The sequence below is a fragment of the Pholis gunnellus genome, assembly GCF_910591455.1.
Source record: "Pholis gunnellus genome assembly, chromosome: 7".
NCBI lineage: Eukaryota > Metazoa > Chordata > Actinopteri > Perciformes > Pholidae > Pholis > Pholis gunnellus.
The window spans coordinates 10844959-10866655 of record NC_136533.1 but is presented as its reverse complement, the minus strand read 5'-3'; the positions used below and the strand labels follow the sequence as shown (position 1 = coordinate 10866655).

The 21697-nt window shown below is 45.2% G+C and overlaps 1 protein-coding gene across 1 annotated transcript; it reads left to right on the top strand.

The window, feature by feature from the left end:
- Positions 1 to 1782: 1782 nt before the first annotated feature.
- tle3a (TLE family member 3, transcriptional corepressor a) lies at positions 1783 to 21496 on the top strand. The gene is made up of 21 exons (XM_079163331.1): positions 1783 to 2153; positions 2689 to 2844; positions 3412 to 3512; positions 3726 to 3789; positions 5185 to 5229; positions 9415 to 9477; positions 9744 to 9848; positions 11497 to 11526; positions 13529 to 13733; positions 15614 to 15759; positions 16196 to 16246; positions 16342 to 16494; positions 16960 to 17092; positions 17198 to 17370; positions 17884 to 17957; positions 18030 to 18279; positions 18822 to 19069; positions 19193 to 19340; positions 19458 to 19608; positions 19836 to 19912; positions 20200 to 21496. The coding sequence occupies exons 2-21, from the start codon at positions 2821 to 2823 to the stop codon at positions 20305 to 20307; spliced, it is 2349 nt and encodes a 782-aa protein (XP_079019457.1). The 5' UTR covers positions 1783 to 2153; positions 2689 to 2820; the 3' UTR covers positions 20308 to 21496.
- The last annotated feature ends 201 nt before the right edge of the window (positions 21497 to 21697 follow it).

Here is a 21697-nt window from a genome sequence, read left to right as displayed (position 1 = left end):
CAGTTATCCCACATCCTCAAGGTGGCTGACAAGAATGACAAGTAAGACCACTGCTGGGCAATCTCAGACCTTAACATGACAAAATGACCTTAGCATTCCCAAAAGGCTACTCCTACACTCCGTGTGAGACATGGATGGTTGTTTTGTGATTCAGTCACTTTTTTTAGGCCTCATACGGACCATCATGAGATTAAATTTGCTTTATTAACACAACCATAATTAGGTTCTGTTTTGTACAAGATTACATGTAATAAATGTGTAAAGACTCCATATTTTGCTAATGTGACAGCTTTGAATGTGTGTTATATATTAAAAGACTGGAGATAACATAATCAGGCTCACTATTTTTATGCATATGGATGTTGTTTTTCCTCATTTCACAGGCTTGTTATCACAGCCGAGAAATGACATACAACTGATTTAATAGCTTCTTTCAAAACAAAAAGACAAGTGTCTTATGTGTGGTGTTTGATTGTGGAAGCACTACATCCGACCATGCATGCAGCATAACATTAATATCACACTCAACGTTTAATGTTAGAACAGGTTTGATTGGCCTTTTTGATAAAAGGTAAACAAGAACCTTTTGTCTGATCGTTACATAGGCCCATATGTAAAGGAAAACTACAGGTTGTAATGTTACAACTGTTTGCATGCTTCCTTTCTTCCTTTGTTTAATGTAGGCTCTCATTACCACGTGGTGGTAACAGATTGTTTGAACTGGAGAGAAAAGCCATTCGAAGCTAATTAAGCAGCCATTCCAGGCTCTATTCACAGGCAGAGGACCGAGGAGCACAGGCATTTGTCAGCGCTTGACCCCGCGTGGTATTGATTGACAACGCTGCACGGTGAATGACAGGCTCGACGCTTCTGGGCCAATGGGAAGCCGGCGAGTAAGTGCGCCGCGTCGCCATTGGACGAGAGGCCTTAAAGCCGCAGAGGAATCCCACGTGGGGCAGAGTTGAACCTTCAAAACAAGGCGTCGAGGCTGCGCTCAGACATGGCTGATGTTCATATCAGACAAAGGCAATCACTTCTTCTCTTCCCCGCAGTGTAACTGTTACGCAAATGCTGATAGGTTGGCACACGGATGTTGTTGTGCACGAATCACGAGATATTTAACACTAAAATGTCGAGTCGGCCCCGTGGCTTTAATTGTGTGAATATCGTCGATCGATTGGTCATTATTGTGCCCTTCCCGGTGTGTGTGTGTGTGAGAGCGTGTGTGTGTGTGTGCTGGGGGGAGTTTAACCCACGCGTTTCTGATTTGGGCCGTCACTCTCGATGTTTCACAGTAACATCGCTTTGCATTTTATAACTATGTATTTCAAACGAGCTGCCATATCCCCCCTATTCCTTGTATGGTGATAACAATTCAAGAACGGTTGTTGCACCGCACCTCCCTCCCCCGTCCCGCTGGTGGTGGTCTCACCCAAAAATTCATCAACTTTATTTGGGCCGTAAAAATAAATAAAAAAAACACCCTAATGAATTGCGGATGTGGAATTTGTGTTGTCTCTGTCAAATGTGGATATCATCGTCGGCACATCACTGACTGCTGTTGTCGTCGTACACGGTGGGACGGACGGATGATGCCTTGTGGATCCGCGGGATGATGTCATGTACCGTTGCACCCCACGTGGGGCCCGTCGCTCTCCGATAGGCAGATGTGGTCTTATTCCTTCCGAGTAATCCGATTGGACAGATAGACGCTTTCACGGCAGTTCAGCCCTGCTGCCTGTGTGTGGCAACCGGGGTAAGCTTGGACAACTAGGGGGAAATGCGAGATTGTGGAGAGTACCATGTTACGCTTTTAAAGAATCTCCAACCTCTTCGAGTCGGAAGACTAGATTTTGGAAGCATATATTTTTTTCTTCTTCATTTTGGGATTAACCAGCCACAAAAGGCGCACATTCCTCGGAGGTTTCGCGGCGGAGAATAAAGTAGTTTAATCGAGCCCGACCGCACCACATTTTCTCCCAACTGCTCCCCCAGTCTGGCTGGGTGCGCTCCGGAGAGAGAGGAGGATGCTTGTCGAGATCCGCGTCCACCACGCTTACATTAGCAGGGATTAAGCGCATGAATTATAGCCGACTCGGTGTTTTTTTCTTCAGGAACAAAAGTCGGACTGACGGTTAAGGACGCACGCACGGGTATGTATTAAAGCAGAGCTGTTGATTTCTTTTTTCGGGTTTCTTTTTGGGGCGTATTTACGCTCAACAGCGCACCGTTTCCATCGCTGTCCGCGGAGTCGAACAGTAGGTGGAAGCCGGCCCGGAGACGTCCTAGAGCGGGGGTTGGTTGTTTGACGAACATCAGTCAAGATATAGAGTCTCAAAAAAACGATTTTTCACGCAAGCATTTAAATCTGACGGATAATTCGAGCGCGCTTTCTTTGGTCTGTGTTGTGTTTGTATCAGTTTTAAATTGTAAATCGATGTGTGTGTGTGTGTGTGTGTGTGTGTATATATATTCTTTTTAATAGTATATCGCTTGACCACTGACCGAATAAGATCACCAAGAAGACAGAAGCGCAGGACTGTGGTTCTGCTTTGTGACACACGACTCTGACTGCCTGTAACTGGAACTAGTTTGGTGTTCTGACTACTTATTAGCGAACAACGTGCGCTGTATTGTGTTGTTGTTATTTTTCGTCTAAAGATTAAACCGCGTCATTTTTCAACACAGGGATTTTCACGACCTCCCCTGCCCCCCCTCACCCACCCCCGCCTGCTGAGACCGGTGTGGCTGTGAGCACATTTCAACCATTTTGCCAAAGGACCTGCACACTGGAGAGATAAACAAAGGATACATTTCAAGATGTATCCACAAGGCCGACATCCGGTAAGAAGCGCTTCCTCTATATACTACAGAGCTTCCATATTTATCTGACAACACTTGATGTTGACATGTTTCCTGACTGTGCTCATTCCCTCTGAAATCTGCCGTGCAAAGCGTTTTCCACCCTTAATGCAGCTCATCAACTCTATATGCTTATATCACAATGCATTTATGCTACACCAGAACATGCACTTAGTGGTAAATGGATGCAGATGGCTTGCATGCCTGGAGATATTTACTCAGCCATACACTAACATATGATATGACTCTGCTGCATATGAGGACAGGTGGTGGTTTGAATTCATCTTCAGATTTTCATTTCATTTTTCAGTGTGAAAGCCTATTCATGTTGTGTTATTAGCTTCTGGAGGTGTGAAGTAGACCACCTCTCTGGTGTGGTAATGTCTTACTTGCTGCAGAGGAGATATTATCTTCAAAGTAGTCCAATGTGAGAACTAGTCTTCTCCCTTCAACAGGACAGTGCAGAAAATGAAGAATGCAACTTTCTTGTGTGACTGGACTGATGTGATTCTGTATGTATATTTTTTTTTTTTACAACCTTTCTTTCAGGCTCCACATCAGCCCGGTCAGCCTGGCTTCAAATTCACCGTAGCCGAGTCTTGTGACAGGATTAAAGATGAATTTCAGTTCCTGCAAGCCCAGTATCACAGGTAATGATTACAGAGAGTACATCACCAAAGTATGACCGCGTCAACACCTTTACTCTTCATTCAATAATTAAGGTTTACGGCTAATATTTGGTTGTTGAATGAAAAAAGACAGCCGTTTGCTTTTTTTTAACCTCTGATGTCAAGTGTTTAAGTGTGAGTGAGTTATTGAAGTTATAGCGATGCCTGAAATTGACACCTTGTCTTCTATTTTAGTCTTAAGGTGGAGTATGACAAACTGGCCAATGAGAAGACAGAGATGCAGCGCCACTATGTCATGGTAAGATTATGTTACAATAGGGAGCAATTATGGTTCCAAATTGCATGGCTTGTTGGAGATCTAGTTGGGGTGGAGCGAGACAGGCTATTGTGATCACCTGTGTGGTGGTTAGGGCGGGTTGAATGTCAGGTACAGGCCTGTGAAAGGCCCCAGGGGGGTTTGCTGTAGCTGGTTGTTACGGAGGCTCTCTTCCTGACAGGCAGGCGGCAGTGGGCTGAGGCTCCATTATTGTGCGCCCCTGATCTCCAAGGGTCGACTGCAGCGTTGCCCTCTGTGTGTGCTGATCTGATTATTCTCCTAGGAGACTCCACGCTCAGACATATGCATGGCCATAAATTAGGTGTGAGCCGATGGTGAGGGCCACAGCAGTGTGTGGGAAACATGCACCGCGGCAAACAAAATGGAGGACGTGGAACCTGCTGCTGTTTCTTTTTGCTCCAAGTCGACCGCAGTTTCTGTGTGAACCTAAATTATTATAGCTTTTGTTTTCACCATCCTTTTTTAGAAAAACATGGGTGTGCTTATGACGCAGGAATTTAGCTCAGACGTGACGCGATCAGGAGGCTCTTCTGTGGCAGTGTACTCTGTTGTCCCAGGTAAACACACCGGGGATGACTTAAACCAATACATGCAGGCTTAAGTTAAACATTCTTTTCACAGGAAAACAACATGTCAGCCTGACAGGGAGGAGGTTAGGTAAACATGTAGGGAAGTATCCCACAGCCAGCACTGGGTGTCGGGTTACTCTACGGCTGCGGGCCTCTGATCTCAGACAGAATGGCTCTCTTGTTTGAGAGTAATTTTCGAAGAAGCTAATGGACTGAATAATGCATTGGCCTCATCAAATAGACGCTGACTGGAAAGCCATTTCTGCCCCGGCTGCCACTTGTGGGCTCCACGGATTACATTTCAGCCAGACAGACTGACCTGGCTTGAAATATCAAGAGTGTTGCGCAATCGCGTTACGCTAAATAAATAGACATCCTGGAGATCTGAGGGTTTGAGGCGGTGATCAATACATCTAACCCTATCTTCTCTGTGCCGGCACTATATACAACAGTATATTGATTTATTGGCTTTTGTTCGCTGCTCAAAGAACTCCTTTTTTTGTCTGATCCTCGTTTATCACCTTTGCCAGCAGAAGCTACATTGTATTCAGGTTTCAATCATAATGGTTAAAACCGTCTGATGATGTAATTAGTGTTGTGATCAATTCAAATATTGATTTGTGGCTACATGCAGTATTTAAGTCACATTGAAATGATGAAACAAAAGTTGCTTCGTTAAGAATTTTAAAGTAGTTTTATACATATATTAAATGTTGCCACAACTTGATTGTAAATGTGACTTTTCTTGACATCATTAATCACAATGAAATCTTTTCTTTCGTTTCAGTATTATGAGATGTCCTACGGGCTGAACATAGAGATGCACAAACAGGTAGGTACCTTCATGTTCCCCGTCTTTTTCAGCTCAGTGGTTTTTCCACAGTGTCAGGGGATGTCGGACCCAGGAGGAGCCACTCGTAGGCTGTGAACTGAACTGAGCGTTGGTAATGGGCTGTAAACAGAAAGATGTATTGCACACAAACCAGGCAAAACGATAGGAAACTTGTACAATCGCTGTGGTCCTTTTTTTAAAAGAAATGCCAGTGGTGTAAAGCCTGGATTTGTCTCAGCCTTTTGATAAGATTAAAGGTAGACTTCGGCAGGCTCGGCCTTTGACTGAATGATTTAAGAGAGAGGATAGCTGATGGCTCACTATTTCTTTTTAACAGTAATTACGAGAGAGGGGCAAAAGTCCTTTAATCACGTATTGTGCCCTTATCTTATCAAAAGATCCTATCACGTATTGCTCCCCGGATCAGTCACACTGATGCTTGCAGAGATAAAGATTGAATGAATGAGTAATCCGGAGATTCCCATGTATGCTGCTCTTAAACCAGTGAGGCTGTCCCCTCTCCTGCGACAGCCTATAGCCTGGTTAATGACAGCGTTGGAGACATGGCGGATTGGTGTGCTAGGGTGATCCATCAGTGTCTGAGCCGTGTGTCACACTGCCACATGTCTGTCAGGGCTCGGGCCGCTCTGATAGCTTCTGTCAGGCACTTATCGCCGACCAGAGGAAAAGGAGGGGGATGGGAGCCGGAGACGAGTTGGAGAATAGAGCCGGGGGAGGGGCAACAGCCCAGCTCTGTGTAAACAGGTTAATCGACTGATCCATTTTAGCGCCTGACTTTTATCAGGAACCTCTACAGAGCTGATGGAAGCGCTTGAATAATTCATCAGCAGGGCCCTAACCTGCTGAACGGCGTGTTTGTGAGCAAACAGTGTGGGCCCATGCAGCTCCCCCAGTTTCCAGCTCAGCCAGGGCAGGAGGAGAAGATGGGGAGTGGTTTACAGGCAGGGTTGGGATGGATTATTGGATGCACATAGGCATTTTTTTTTTTCTTCCTGCCAGGAGATTTATTCCATAGTGAGGAAATCCATTCCTCTAACTGTGCCTTTTTCATTACCGTGCAGGGACATAATTCAGATTTCAGAACACACACACACACGCCGACAAAGCTCAGATGGACTGATGTGGCGGTGTTATCTGATCCCTCTCTATCAGCCATGACAGTATGTAGATGCAAAACGGCTAATTTCTGCTGCGTGTTGTCAGCCAGTAATTACCATCATCTGGCGCTTGTTTCCAAGAGCTGCTTGGGGGTTTGGGTTTTAGGTGTTGGTGCGGCTCAATCAGATCTGGCTGTTACCTGTAATCGTAATGCAGACACGAGACACATGGCTGCAGGAATCATTTGCTAAGTAGCAAACTATCTGCCAAACTCTGGGCCAAAACAAACTTGGTCAGCCAGCGGACTGTCTGCAGTGTTCAGACAAAAGAGGCGTGCAGTGAAAAGTGGTGGGAGAAACCGTGGCTCTCCAAGCCGTAAATGCTCCCAAATCCCCAATCTGTCATGTGGGACTTGACTTGAATAATTCCAGGGTGTGAACTGTTGGGTGTCAAGTACATTTCTATAAACAGAAAGTTATAATGTTTTAAGATAAGGCTTGATGAAGAAGGTTATGATTCTTAGATTACGTTTATTGTTTTAAGATCACAGCCGGCCTTTAGCCAAGACCTGGCTGACTGCTGCAGCTGACAAGGTTAATCATAGTAATCTCATGCATCCATTCAGGCCGGCTGTTGGCCTTACTCGATTACTTAATCAATACAAATAACTTCAAATGCCAATTAGAAATCATTCTGGACTTGCTTCACATTAACAAAGGCTCTGAGGCTTTGTGTAGCATCTCAATTCAGAGGAAACGTGTCATTTTCTGATCTAATAGTGGAGTGCTAGTCTAATTCTCTTCCTGCTAGAAAGAAATCAGGAGACGTGCTTTCATCTTGGACAAACTGGAGGCCCTCTAAATCTGACTAGTCAAGTATTGTTTATAGATGGATCATGTGACCAGAGCCAACAATAGTTTTCCCTCTGTATTTGATACTCATCAGTGTCTCAAATCCATTTTCCCACTGCTGATAGCAACAGGCGAATACCTTTCTGCACACCATTGACAAGCCAGCCTGAGAGTGCACTTAAAGTGGTGCTACACAGGTCCGAGTACCTGTAATTGTGTAGCAGCAGCGCAAAGCTGGCCTCTCAAGGGCCAAGCTGTCATCTACTTAAAGTGACAACAGCCCTGTTTTTATCTGCCGGCAGAACAAAAAAAAAACAAAAAAAGGTCCACCCAGCACTGCACTGTATCTATTCTGGCAGCAGTGGTGAGCTGAGTTGATGCCTTTTCCATGTATTTGCATGTTGTGCTGTGAGAGTGTGGAGGCTGCCAGTTGTTTAGGGCACAGTGGATCAGCCACCTCCTGACCTCTCCCAGCCAGCTGTCACCATGACACTAAGCTACAGAGGAATGGACTGTGCGCTCAAGGCCTTTTCACAAATCCTGTCAAATGTTCGACTGCTATTGACATGGCTTATCTCAACAAACATGGATTATACAGGCTCTGTAGCTTTTCAACTATTTCTGAGGGCGTTCTTGAGCCTTTGCTAGAGCACTTACGACATTGCATTAATACTAATGCTGATAAAACCTTTATCTAACCCGCCCATTGCTTTATTGGTTGTAGGTCACGTTTGTTGTGTCAGAGGAGTTCAGTGTCTTTCCTGTCTGCAGACAGTAACCAAGATACAATCAGTGTTGTCTTATAGACTGTTGTACTTTCTGTAACACATGCTGCCATATATTTGTTTCACATTATTGCCTCTGATCCCAGGCTTTACTTTGTCTCATCTGATATTTCATCTTCAGCTTGTTTGTCCTGCTGGCTTGCCCGGCTAAGTGGCTATCCATGTTGCAGCTTGGGTCAGCAGGTCTCGTTCTGTTGGACATTACTCTCCAATCTCTCTGGCTCTGCTCAGAGGTAATACGTCTGGCTGCCAAAACTGCCTGGCATTTCTGCCATGTGTAATAAATAAGCTGGCGGTCTGCAAAGTACATTGTGTGTGCTGCTCCAAATGAAAAATCGGAGAAAATCCCTGCGACGTGTTTGTGTTCCGCAGTGGCCTTGGGTTGAACTGCAGCTCATAAATTCCATAGATGATGTAGCTTTGGCACTGTTATTTTTCTGCTCCCAGCGCAGAGCTTGAACCTGAGAGTCTCATCTCCCATCCCTGGAAGAAGGAGGAGGAGGAGGAGGCAGAACAAGCCGGCTGTGCAGTATTTTCTTTTACAGGGGAGGGGGGGGTGTATCACACCCACTCCGAACACCTCCTCCCATTGCTCTTTTTATCCACCATTCATTTGCTACGTTCACGTGATCGACAGGCTGAAAATTCAATTTAATGACCTGCCTCCAAGCACATAATATGATTTTAAAGCCTGTTACGGTCAAGCAGAGGTGCCATTTGCATAATGATCCCAGCAAGATAGGGCTGCAGCCGTTGCCATGGCAGTTGGTAGACAAGCAGAAGAATGGAGGCAGGGCTCTGTGGATAGATGGGAGGTTGGGAGGGTGCTGGACTGGGCAGCTGATTGCAGTGAGAAATGGCCAAGGCTTCAGTCCTGGAAAGGCAGAGAGCTCTAGCTCACTGCACTTGTTCTTTACAGGCTGGTAGTTGTCTTCTAATGGTATCGATCATAGATTTGAGGCGCGTTACCCTCCAGGTCATTATGGTTTGTAATCTTTACTCTAACTACAGTTGTAACCCTTTTAATGTAAATTGCCGACGGTGTCACATGTAGGTAAACAATCTGGTTTGTGGGCCTCACTTCCTGGGGTGTGGTTGTGTGGTTCAACGCTGAGGTTAACTGCAGGACGGCAGAGTTGCGGATGAGGGCAGAGCGAGTGAGGATCCTCTCAACACAGCAGCACTCTGCCTGCTCATATCCGTTTAGCATGGAGTGCACTCTCAGCACAGCTGTGCTCCATCCCCTTGGGCTCTCCTAATGTTTTAAATATTTCAAATGTCAATATCACGCTGTTTAGAGGATGTTGAGTCAAGCAGTTCTGATTGCCGCAGTAATTGACTTAATCGGTGTAAACATTAAAGGCGGGGTTATGTGAAGTCACTGTCTGTTCCATACTTAACCGTCATTTTGCTCCTCTTTTGTTTTTCAGACGGAGATTGCCAAGCGGCTCAACGCAATTTTAGCTCAAATTATGCCTTTCCTGTCACAAGAGGTGAGTTCTGAATGTTGCGCTCCAACAGTTTACAGTTTAGTACTAAAGTAAAGTCGCTTATTGTTGCCTGGTTTCTAAAGATACTGCTTCAAAAAAACAAAAAATCAGGTTAAGCAATTTTGAGTAATTGTGTGTGGCGTTTGCCCTCGCTTTTAAAATTGCAGCAGCACTATGAAAATTAAGTGTGAAATTCACAGATAAGTGAGTGTGGGCGTGTGATAGATGTTGGCATGCCCCAATCATCTTTTGTAAATGTCTTCCCACAGCACCAGCAGCAGGTTGCTCAGGCAGTGGAGCGGGCTAAGCAGGTGACTATGACTGAGCTGAATGCTATCATCGGGGTACGTGGACTTCCCAATCTGCCTCTCACCGTGTGTACCCCCTTTTTATTCCTTTTTTTGACATGCACATATGATGATATCTAGCTATAAATACTTTTCCATGTCAATGTCTTCTTCATGCACAGAGTAGACTGAACTGTGTGATACACCACCCGCTAAAGTTACAGCGCTGAATCAATAATAATATTTTCTATTTAGTTTTATATTCTTCACCAACATATTCAAACTATATACAACAAGCGTAGCTCTCAGGAGCTGGTCTGTTGCTCCAGCTTTGGTCTCGGCGGCATCTTCACTGCCTTGTTGTGTGTTTATAAATGCAAGCTTGAGAGCTCTTGAGATCCCCTTCGCAGCTTGTATTGCTTTAATTGGCTAAGGTTTTAACGAGGAGCCTCATCCCTCACTGCTGACCTGGATAGCTGTGGGAATTAAAAGGCTGAGGGTGAGCAGAACACAGCCAGCGCTGCGAGCTAGCTGAGGCAGTGCAGACAGCAGTCAGCCATCACAGCAGCTCTGTTTGCACACCGCAGCACTGCGCTGTAATGTATGGTGTTCATCACTGCTTCAAAACACCATCTGCTCCTCATTGATCAGCTGTACTCACCCGGCCCTCCTAAAACAGAAGTGATTGGCGTCACCCTCGATACAAAGCTCAGGCTATCTGTGTTCTTATTACTACAGTTGAATCTAGCAGAGTCTTTAGCATAAGAGGCTGGCCCAAAAGGCTGACTTGATGACTGGAAGCGCACATTGGAATTCAATTAATGCCCCCTTGGTGACCTTTTGTTCCCGGATAATTGCTCCGTAGGATTTGTCTGACGAGGTGTCTTGAGGTGAAGGAGTGCTGCTTGTTTTTATCAGTTGGACTGAAGCCGATGCTTTTGTTTTCGGGAAACTGTAATAGAGCAGCTGCACGCTGCAGTTGTTCCTAAGAAACGCTAATTTGATTTGTGGCTCCTTCCTGTGTATTTGAATTTCCCATTAGGAACAAAATAATGCTGGAATATTTCTGTGCTTTTGTGGCTCTCTGTTGGTCTTTGGTTATGATTTAAAATTGGTTTCTTTTAAAAGTCTCCATTTGATAAAATATTGGACGAGCCCATTCATTGTTTTAATATATGGTCCTATTTGGCATCCGGCCTGTTTTATGAAACAGTTGGGTGTTCACACAAGTCACGGCGTTTGCTCATGTCAGAGGAGGTGGAAATGTAGCTACTGTATGTTTTACGAATATCTTCCATTAGTTATTCATTGAGGAGAAGCTCTGTAGGCATGCCAAAATCCTCATGCATATTGTAAAGCAAGGTGGGGGGAAAGAGCGTGCCAGGCAGACAGGCAGCATCCAGGAGCCAGCTGCATACTTTATTGATGGGACTCAGGGCCATTAATAGGATGCAACTAGGGCAGCTGCTTGCGTTGAGATGAACCTGACTTGTGGCGGCTCCTATTTGATTAGAAAACACACCAAAATATTGAAGTCAGCCATGAAGTTGTTCAGATAAGGCCACCTTTCTCCGACTGGCCACCTGGATAAACCCACACAATGACTTTGTTTTAAAAGGAAATTAAAATATATATATTTATTTTGTCTGTAACACTATTCATTGCCATATATAATAATGGAGAGAGGGCTTCTAGAGTAGCTGTAGCGCTGACTGTTTTCTGTCCTCCTTTTCAGCAGCAGCAGGCTGCCTACCCGGCTCTCATGGTCAGTGGCATCCACACATGTCTGTATGTGCCATGCTGTTGTTAATTGACTTGGTGTGTGCACACATCTGGGCTTGAAGGGCTTGTGCATGCTGCATAGCACTTTTTCTGTCCAAGTGCTATGCGTTTCACTATAGTTGGTGTAGATGGTACACTAGAGACCACTATAATACATTTGCTCAATTTTGCGTGTGTGTGTGTGTGTGTGTGTGTGTGTGTGTGTGTGTGTGTGTGTGTGTGTGTGTGTGTGTGTGTGTGTGTGTGTGTGTGTGTGTGTGTGTGTGTGTGTGTGTGTGTGTGTGTGTGTGTGTGTGTGTGTGTGTGTCTGTGTGTGTGTGTGTGTTTTTTTTCTTCTTTTTTTTCTGTAGCTCCGCTCAGTCTGAGAAAAAAGGGCAAAGAGTAGGTCTTTATCTTGGAATATTAAATTAGAGGAAATAGGCCAGACTCCTTTCTTTATTTATTATTGTCTTCATTTATGGCCCTCTAATGAGGGCTCTTGCTGATCAACCATGCATATTACCCATCAGTGCCTCATTAAACACAATGAGCGAGGATGGCTCTCCCCTGCCAATGAACTGGCTCCTTAATTTCCCTCATGGACACAATATTGTCTCTCTCTCTTTCTCCTTCTTTCACACACACACACACACAGGTTTTGTAATTGGAATGACATCTGCCCTATGGAGCAAAGGACAAGGTTGCAAGTTTAAAAACCGTACCAATTTCCAATCTAGTCTTCTCTACCTTCAGGGCAGATAATATAGAAGCAATTAAAAAGACCTTCCAGATAGGATTTTTAAGGACATGTTTTAGAAGTAGGTGCCCTTTGTAAGACCTACGACTGAATATCGTGTTTTCAAAAGTAAATTTGAGAGCAAGTTCCGACTGAGTTAATGTATTTTTAACTATGTGATAGGCAAGTCAACCAGATTGTGTTGTGTGTTGGACCAACTCCCCAGTCATTACTAAGTGCCTAATATTCCTGAAATGGCCATAAATGGTCACTGATTGAAGTCCGTCTTGTAAAAGAGAGGAGTTGCGCGCTGTTACAGCAGCTGAATTATTCAGCTGGCTCGTAGACGGGTAATAAATTGCTGATGTTTTTATTGGTGTCTCAGCTAAGTATTATTTAACCTTGCTTTAAACTGCTTACTTCCATGCTGAGTGCCTTTTAACTCCCATCCATTTCCCTGTGCCTTTCAAATATTGATGGTGAATATTGGAGGGTTGACTGAGTGCCAGCATGGGACCCCTGGTCCTGGCTCCCACAGCAGCCTTCCAGACGCGCGCACACACACACACAAACACACACTCAAATACTTAGAGTGAGAGGGAAAGACTGCCAGCTTCTGGCACTTAGTGTTGCCTCAGTCTCTTAAAGTATGGGTGTGCAAATGATTCATGTTCTGTTAATCCGGGAACATGAATATGAAAGGAGTAAATAGACGCTGGTTGTGTTTTTGAAGTGTTTAAAAAACAGGTAGTTGTTTAGCCCACAGGCTGACAGATTCCTACACAGCTTCATGTTGCTTAAGAGGATTGCTCAACTCACTGATGGCATAGTAGTGCTGCAGTATGAAATGCGCTATCCTACCTGGTGTGAAATGATTCCTCTGCATTAAGCTTTGGTCGAATCAAACTTTGCTTTGCTGTTTGTCGTTATGTAGATTCATTTTTTTCTTCTTCTTTCAACTCATCATGCACTACTAACGCTGTGCGATTGAGCGTCTCCAGCCCTGCGACTCGTGCATTAGACGTGTTGAGCAGTTGATCGTTAGTAACTTCTACTCTCCTCAGCACAGATCTAGGGCTTATGCCACCCTGGCCTGGTATGGAAATAGCACTAAGGGGGATTGCTGTCGGATCCTGACAGTAATAGCTGTGTGAATGCGCTAATATCATCCGGGGTTTAACTGATCAGCCTCATGTTTAGTGTGTGGTTTCTGCTTGATTTCTCCCTCCGACCCACTCGCTGTTTTGTCTATCTCCCTGTCTACTTACAGCAGCAGCAGCTCCAGGCACAGCACCTCTCCCATGCTGCTCACGGGCCTCCGATCCAGATGCCACCTCACCCTTCAGGCCTCCAGCCGCCTGGCATCCCCCCTGTGGCAGGCGCCGGATCAGGCCTGCTGGCACTTGGTGCCCTGGGCAGCCAAGCGCACCTCCCAGTGAAGGATGAGAAGAACCACCATGATCTCGAACACAGAGGTGAGGCGTTAAACTCAGGCATATTGCTGTCCAATTGTGAACCAGCTGCTTAGCCAGTTTATTTAGAAGGATTAAAATGTATATTTATTTTAACATTATTACATCGATGTTAAACAGGGAAAAAGCAATTTAGTGCTTCTCACTCTCGAGAGCAGAATCGCAGGGCCCTTAGGTGAGGAGCACATCCTGTCTGCTCACATTCTGTCCGGGTAATGAGCTGGTACATTCCCAGCCCATGACTGCATAAGCTATTCAACAGCTCCAACACACGTTGATAAGAGGGGCCTTGTGCCCTGCAGCTGATTCTCACACGTTCAGCCAGAAGCATCTATTATGATATGCTAACTGACGTGTTTTTCTCTTTGCTCCACTTGGTTTCCTCATCACCTCTGCCCGCCATTGTGATGTCTGCGATACAGAGAACGCGGTGAGTGTCCAAACCCGCAACTATTTTTTTTGTTGCAGGGCTTGTTGGGTTTCATTATTCATCACACTTTCATCTACACTGCGAATGTCAAGTACACATTCCTGCCAACAGCATGCTACCGCTGATTTCATGCACCGTTGTAATCTGCTTTCAATAAAATGATTAATTGGAAATGAGGCTTGGAATATAAATCCTGTGTGTTTAATCCAGAAGGGAATGACTGGTATCATGCTGGAGAGATTAGAAGCCTTGTAATTTCATCACAATTAAAGAAAGACTTTGACTTCCCCTTCTTAAAGGATTTATTTGATCCCTTCTACTGTCTCCCTTGTTTACCAGCTCACTCTCTTTCTTGGCATGTGATGAATATTTATGAACACAAATGGAGAGCTGTTTTGTTTTCTTTTTATCCGCCCCGTCTGGTGGACCTGCTAAAGCGTTTTATTGGAATGGCTGCAATCTCTGATGGCTTGTGATGTGCCTGTGAGATTGGGTTTCTGGAGGCTGGGCCAGCTGAATGGGTGCAGTCATGTCTGAAGAAATGGAACTCCTGGGGCGATTAGCAGGCCTGTTTTGTTTCTGTGCTCTTGTCCCAGGTCATCTGATAGCAGAGTGGTGACTTTGGTTAATGAGTCACGCTAAGCATCTCTTTAAAGGTCAGCCATTATGCAGACAGTGGCCCTTTGCCCAGACTGCCAGTCCATCGGCCATTGTTCATTTCTCCTGGCTGCCACCGACTTAGTCCATGTTGTTGCTTTGGTCTTCAGAAGAAGGGACAGAGGGAATCAGGAGAACTTGGCAGTTTACAGGCAAATGGCAAACTCCTGTGAAAGCTGCTGGACACCTGCCTAGTTCCTCCCATTCTGTTGGCGTTTGGAGTGAGCTGTCCCAGCTTGTGTGGGCAGGCAGGCTCCATGAAGAAGCACCAGTCAGTCCCACGCTGCCGTGCCCACTGGCAGGATATAGATTCTCTTTCTTTATCAGAGCTCAAAGGCTGAGCTGACATGCTGCCCAAGCGCGCTGCGGCAATCAATGGCCACAACATACAGCTTTTCTCTCTCTCTCGCTCTCTCTCACGCTTAGCCTGACTGACTCCGGAGAAAAGGCCCTCTGTTCAGCCACAACACACTGCTCATGTCCCTGTGAGGCTGTTTGTTGTCCGGTTATGAGGAGGAGGGAGCCCAGCTCAGAAAACAAGACCTCCTCCTTTCAGTTCAGATAACGGCCCATTCTGTTGTTTGGCCAGGGACGGCCTTGTGTGTGAGATTGGACTTGGCCGGTGTCAGGGTACTGCTTGGAGCTGGCCTACAGCTGCATTTTAAGAGTCTGCAGCATCCCTAGTTATGTGAATGGGGCATTTTTAGTGTTTGGGTTGGCACAGTGTGTTCTCTGTGAATTTTCAACTGATGAATGACTCGCTGCTCTCTTTTACAAAGATGAAATGGTAATAAAGTATTTTTGGTTTTCTCTTTGCAGAATAACTCCGTATCCCCCTCCGAAAGCTTACGCACAGCCAGTGAGAAGCACCGCAGCTCCTCTGATTACAGTTTGGACTCTAAGAAACGCAAAGTGGAGGAGAAGGACAGTTTGAGCAGATATGTAAGTCATTAAAGGAATTGTTGACCTTTTGGGAAATCCGCTTTCTTGCCAAGATCAAGTTGGGAAGGTTGATACACCACCATGCCTTTCCGTTGAATATGAAGCTACAACCAAGAGTTGCTTAGCTTAGCATAAAGACTGGCGAATGGGAGCAACAGCTACCTGACTGTGTCTGAAGGTTAAAAAAACAAACCTGTACTTTCAGTTCAAAATTGAACACCTTATATCTCATTTGTGTAAAAAACGAAAGTGAAAAAGGTTAATTCCTGACACCAGGAAGTTATTGTGACGGGCTCATCCAACGCTTAGCAAGAAGGCGAATAAGCATATTTCCCAAAATGGTGAACTACTCTGTCCTCTCTCCTGTAGTCCGAGACATATTTCACTGAAAAACAAATATTTTCCCAGGTGACTAATTTGTCAATTATCTTTACAGGACAGTGACGGAGAGAAAAGTGATGACCTGGTGGTAGATGTGTCTAATGAGGTGAGCAGAGCAGCATGCAATTGTAAATGTGCATATTGACATGTACCGAGATAAAGCTGTCTCATAAATGTAAATCTATTTCTGTGTTTCTCCAGGACCCTGCCACTCCGCGAGCAAGCCCCGCCCACTCACCTCCTGAAAATGGCATTGATAAGCCCCGCCCTCCAAAAAAGGACACACCCAACAGCCCTGCATCAGTGGCATCTTCTGGGAGCACCCCATCATCCAAGGCCAAGGAGCTCAGTCATGTAAGACACCAAGAGTTACGAACAAACTAGGACAGAAAGGGTTTAAATGAGAATTGCAGAGAGAGCAAAGGGATATGTTCAAATAAATCTAGGACGTTTTCTGCAGTGGATTAAGAATGGCTGTCGGTGCTTTAAGTGCATGACTAAACGTCAGGGATAATATTGTCCCGCATCAGGATCAGTCAGGTCTTCTCTGTTAATAGCTCAATGTATTTAACTCCTCCAGGATTTTTTCCCCTCTGCCTCACTAAAAGATTAAAGCCAAAGCAGTAAGGGGATAAAAACGGCCCCATCTCCATTGTGACCATAATAGGTTTTAGAATAAATAGCAGTTTATGGCTCTGCAGGACTATGAGGGTTGTCAGAATTAGATTGGATTAAGTTCAGTTTGCTCTCAAATTGTCATCTGCACAGTGCTTGGCTTCTGGGGTTGTGAATGTGCTTGCTCTCTCGTTCCCTCGACAGAATGACAAATCCTCCACGCCTGGCCTCAAGTCCAACACTCCCACCCCTCGCAACGATGCCCCCACCCCTGGCACCAGCTCCACCCCTGGGCTCAGACCCATCTTGGGCAAACCACCAGGCATGGAGGCTCTAGGTTGGTACCGCTCTCTTTCCTCGCAAGCAACTGAGATTATTTTATTTCCATCCTCCCCAATGTGTTATGTTACCAATATCCTCCTTTTGTCTTTGTCTGTAGCAGCACCAGCTTTACGTACCCCTCTGTCCATCGCTGGCTCCTACCCTACCCCCTTTGCCATGATGGGCCATCATGAAATGAATGGAGGCCTAACCAGTCCTGGTGTGTACGCTGGTCTGCACATCTCCCCTCAGATGAGCGCTGCAGCAGCGGCAGCCTATGGACGCTCCCCCATGGTAACACTCTTTCCTGCCCTTTTTATGTTGCGGTATTTGGGATGACCTTAAAGCATTGCACATGTTTAAAATAGTAGTTTGACCCTCTGTCTCTTGCCCAGAGTTGGATGAAAAGATCAATACCTTTCTGTATCTGTCTGTAAAAGGTTCCCTGTGGAGTTTTAGACCTTTTAGTAGCAATAAGAAGCTGTTTATGTATGAGTAGGCCCCTGTTTTGTTTATCTCATGCATGCACACAAGGATTTTTTTTTTTTTTTTACTTTTGGACAGAGCTAGCTGTTTCCCTGTTTCGATTCTTTATGCTAAGCTACGCTAACAGGCTGCTGGCTGTAGCTTCATATTTAACTGACAAATATGAGAGTGGTACCAATCTTATTTGCTTTCTTGCCCAGAGTTAAGTATATTTCCCAAAATGTCTAACTATCCCTTTTAGAAAAACACCATGTGGATTTGACTGTGATCACTGGTCAGTAACATATGTTAATCAAAGGTTTCCACCTTGTCATTTTTCAGGGGTTTGATCCTCACACCCACATGCGAGCTCCAGGCCTTCCAACCAGCCTCACATCAATTTCGGGTGGCAAACCGTAAGTCTCTCACCAAATGTGATTTTAGAAACGGCAGTGATATCAAACACTAACGCGCGTCTCTTCCATCAGGGCTTACTCCTTCCACGTCAGTGCAGACGGTCAGATGCAGCCCGTGCCCTTCCCGCCTGACGCACTGATCGGCCCGGGTATTCCACGCCACGCCCGTCAGATCAACACGCTGAGCCATGGCGAGGTGGTGTGCGCTGTTACCATTAGCAACCCCACACGTCATGTCTACACTGGTGGCAAAGGCTGTGTCAAAATCTGGGACATCAGCCAACCTGGCAGCAAGAGTCCCGTGTCCCAACTGGACTGTCTGGTGAGCACGGCTGCTGATTCACGTTATGCTCAACAACTTTTTTTTACACCTAGTTCTGCTTGTGTAGTTGTTTTGAAAGATACTGAACTGTACACAACCTCATTCCATTCACAATGATAATAAATGATAATAATTCTTTGTTATACCTGAGGGTCACAACGGGCACACATCCCACGGACAGTTTACTGCAAATACATTGGTACACAAAGGCAGCTGATGCTTTCACTCAATGTTTATGTAAAATAAAGGAAAGGACTTTCAGCAACAACCAAAAAAGATTTTTTCCTTTTTTTTTTAAATCGCACAACATTTTTGTATAAATTATGTATGAAATATGAACATCACAAAATAAATGTGTAAATGTAACAAGCCAAAAAAACGCAAAATATAGCAGGCAGAGTATGTTTGAGAACACCCTGAGGTTGGTTTATTATGACGGAAGGATTTTCATCCTCTTTCCCACCGACTTGTTCCTAAATCTCTCTCTCTCTAGCTCCACTGAACTGAACATGTATTGATTCGCTTTGTCCTCTGTGCAACAGAACAGGGATAACTACATCCGCTCCTGTAAGCTGCTGCCTGATGGCCGGACATTGATTGTTGGAGGCGAGGCCAGCACATTGACCATCTGGGATCTGGCCTCTCCGACACCCCGCATCAAGGCAGAGCTCACCTCCTCAGCCCCGGCATGCTACGCCTTGGCCATCAGCCCCGACGCCAAAGTCTGCTTTTCCTGCTGCAGTGATGGAAACATTGCCGTTTGGGACCTGCACAACCAGACTCTCGTTAGGTGGGAAGAAAACACTTATTAACACTATGCGGGCTTTGGCCCCATAACATGAGTACTGTTATGTGAGCAATTTTAAAAAAGGCTGTCAATAATTGTTTGTACGCTTTCTGACTTTGATTGCAGGCAGTTTCAGGGTCACACGGATGGTGCTAGCTGTATTGACATATCCCATGATGGCACTAAGCTTTGGACAGGCGGCCTTGACAACACTGTGCGCTCCTGGGATCTGAGGGAGGGTCGGCAGCTGCAGCAGCATGACTTCACTTCACAGGTACAACCTTGGAACATAGAAGAGATGGATAACATCCACATCCACAGACTTACTGCGGAGGGCTGTTTCCTTTCAGCCCCAGAACTGTCAGTAATTACTGTTCCGTCCAATTTCCAGATCTTCTCCTTGGGCTACTGTCCAACTGGAGAGTGGCTTGCTGTGGGCATGGAGAGCAGCAACGTGGAGGTGCTCCACCACTCAAAGCCTGACAAGTATCAGCTCCACCTGCACGAGAGCTGTGTCCTCTCCCTCAAGTTCGCCTACTGTGGTATGAACACACACACACAAAATGAGGGAGAGATAATGCTGACTGTACTTACCTGCAAAAGGGCCTTAGCCTGTCCTACTTTATGTAGTGCTAAAACTACAATGCCCTTTGTACAGTCTGAATGCCTATTGTGTTTTGAAGGTTACCTAATAATTCTTCATTTGCAGATTTTTTTACACCACTTCTTAGTCCAAGGGGGCCTGATTGCACTGTTGTTTCCTTTGCAGGTAAATGGTTCGTAAGCACTGGGAAGGATAATCTGTTGAATGCTTGGAGGACTCCTTATGGCGCCAGCATATTCCAGGTATGCAAATCAATACACTCTGTCTGCAGCCAGTCCAAACGTATACACAGTTGTCTCTTAGAGGAAGGGCAAAGCGACCGCTGTCTGACAGGACACTCCTATCAGTGAAAACTGAACCTGAATTATTGACCTGACAAAGAAGTCTTTTTTGAGGGGCATCAGGCCAGAACTTGATGTCATTGCAATCTAATCTTGCCCCGTAGTCAGCTAATCTTCTCCACTTAACTTCAAATGTAGACGAGAATGTCAACTGTCTCCGAGACTAACATGTCCTTTATCTTCTCCAGTCCAAGGAATCCTCATCTGTCCTGAGCTGTGACATCTCGACAGACGACAAGTATATTGTGACAGGCTCTGGTGACAAGAAGGCCACTGTATATGAAGTGATCTACTAGAACAGACTGCTTTGGCTCGGAGCATGCTCATGCTCAGGAACAGTAGACTCTTCCTCCATCTACCTTCCCTCAAACAGACCGCATGGATGTTGCCTGCAGCCCCGGAGTGGATGGGCAGGAAGTTTGGCAGTGCCAGACTGAAGTGGACGTTGGTGCTGTTGTGGCCGTGGACGCTGTGACCTCCGGCTCTGCCCTTCCTCTCTCATACAACTAACACTTGTACAGCAAGTGCAGTTCCCCAAGGCACTCAGAAGAAAATATTGTCTTGCTGTTTTATTGTTTGTTGGATATTTCTTTTTTTTTATTCGTCCTTTTTAATGTGGAGATAAAGTTCCATGACACAACTAGAAGCGGCGCTTCGCTCTGGAGCTTCTCCTTGGAGGTCCTGTGAAAAGTGTACATAATGGAGTAATAAAAGGCCTTTTATAGATTTATATTTTGGTGTCCAGTTACGCTAGTGATGGTTCTTTCTTGTGCTCTCCGTGATTTTCTGTCCCCTCTAGGGATGGAAATTAGATTAGGACTTTGTAAGAGGATACTCTATTTCAGTTTTTTTTCCCTCCTCTGCTTTTTTTCATGTTCTTTGTCCAGAATGACCTTTTTGGAAATCTAATTTGGATTTTTTTTTTCTCCCTGACAACGGCATTTTTCTCCGCTATTTGCTGTAATACAGACGTTTGTCCCATGGATTTCTAGCAGTGACGGATTCTGCAAAGGCCCTTTTTTTCCCACTGGAAGAGGAGAAACTCATGGTTTCCAGTTACATCTACCCTTTGGCCCTGGTCAGCAGAAATTCAACTTTATAAAGGAGACCCATCACTGAACACTGGCTGCTTTCAGTGACATTCAATGGATAACAAGAAGCAGCTGTGACTTGAGTTCAGTCTGTTGACTCGACTAGTGTATGAATCTTAATTTATCCACTCAGCAAAGTTTAGTCATCAGTCTAAGAGTTAATTATTGCCTCTCTCGTTTGACTCTCTCTGTGACTGATGTGCAGGACTTACATGGTTACTCATGAAGGTGGCAGGCAAAGCCATAACCACATTTGACATTTTGGGTATGCTCTGTTTGCTTTCTTCAGTATTTCATAATGTTCGACTACAATCTTCTCATAGACAAGAATGGTCTCTGCATAAACACACAGACTGTGTAGCATACACGTGTCATCATCCCTAAGGATTGTACAGTTGACAGTTGTTGATAAATCAATAAACTGTTTTTATATAAAGAAAATCATCTTGGCTGAATTTCTATAGTGCCGGTGCCTTGCTTCTGTTGCACCTTTTTTAAAGGGATAATTACATTTTTTGGCGAGGAAACGAGCTTAGTTGCTTTCTTGCCGAGAGTTAGATGAGAAGATTGACACTCCCATGGCTCGTGTTAAGTA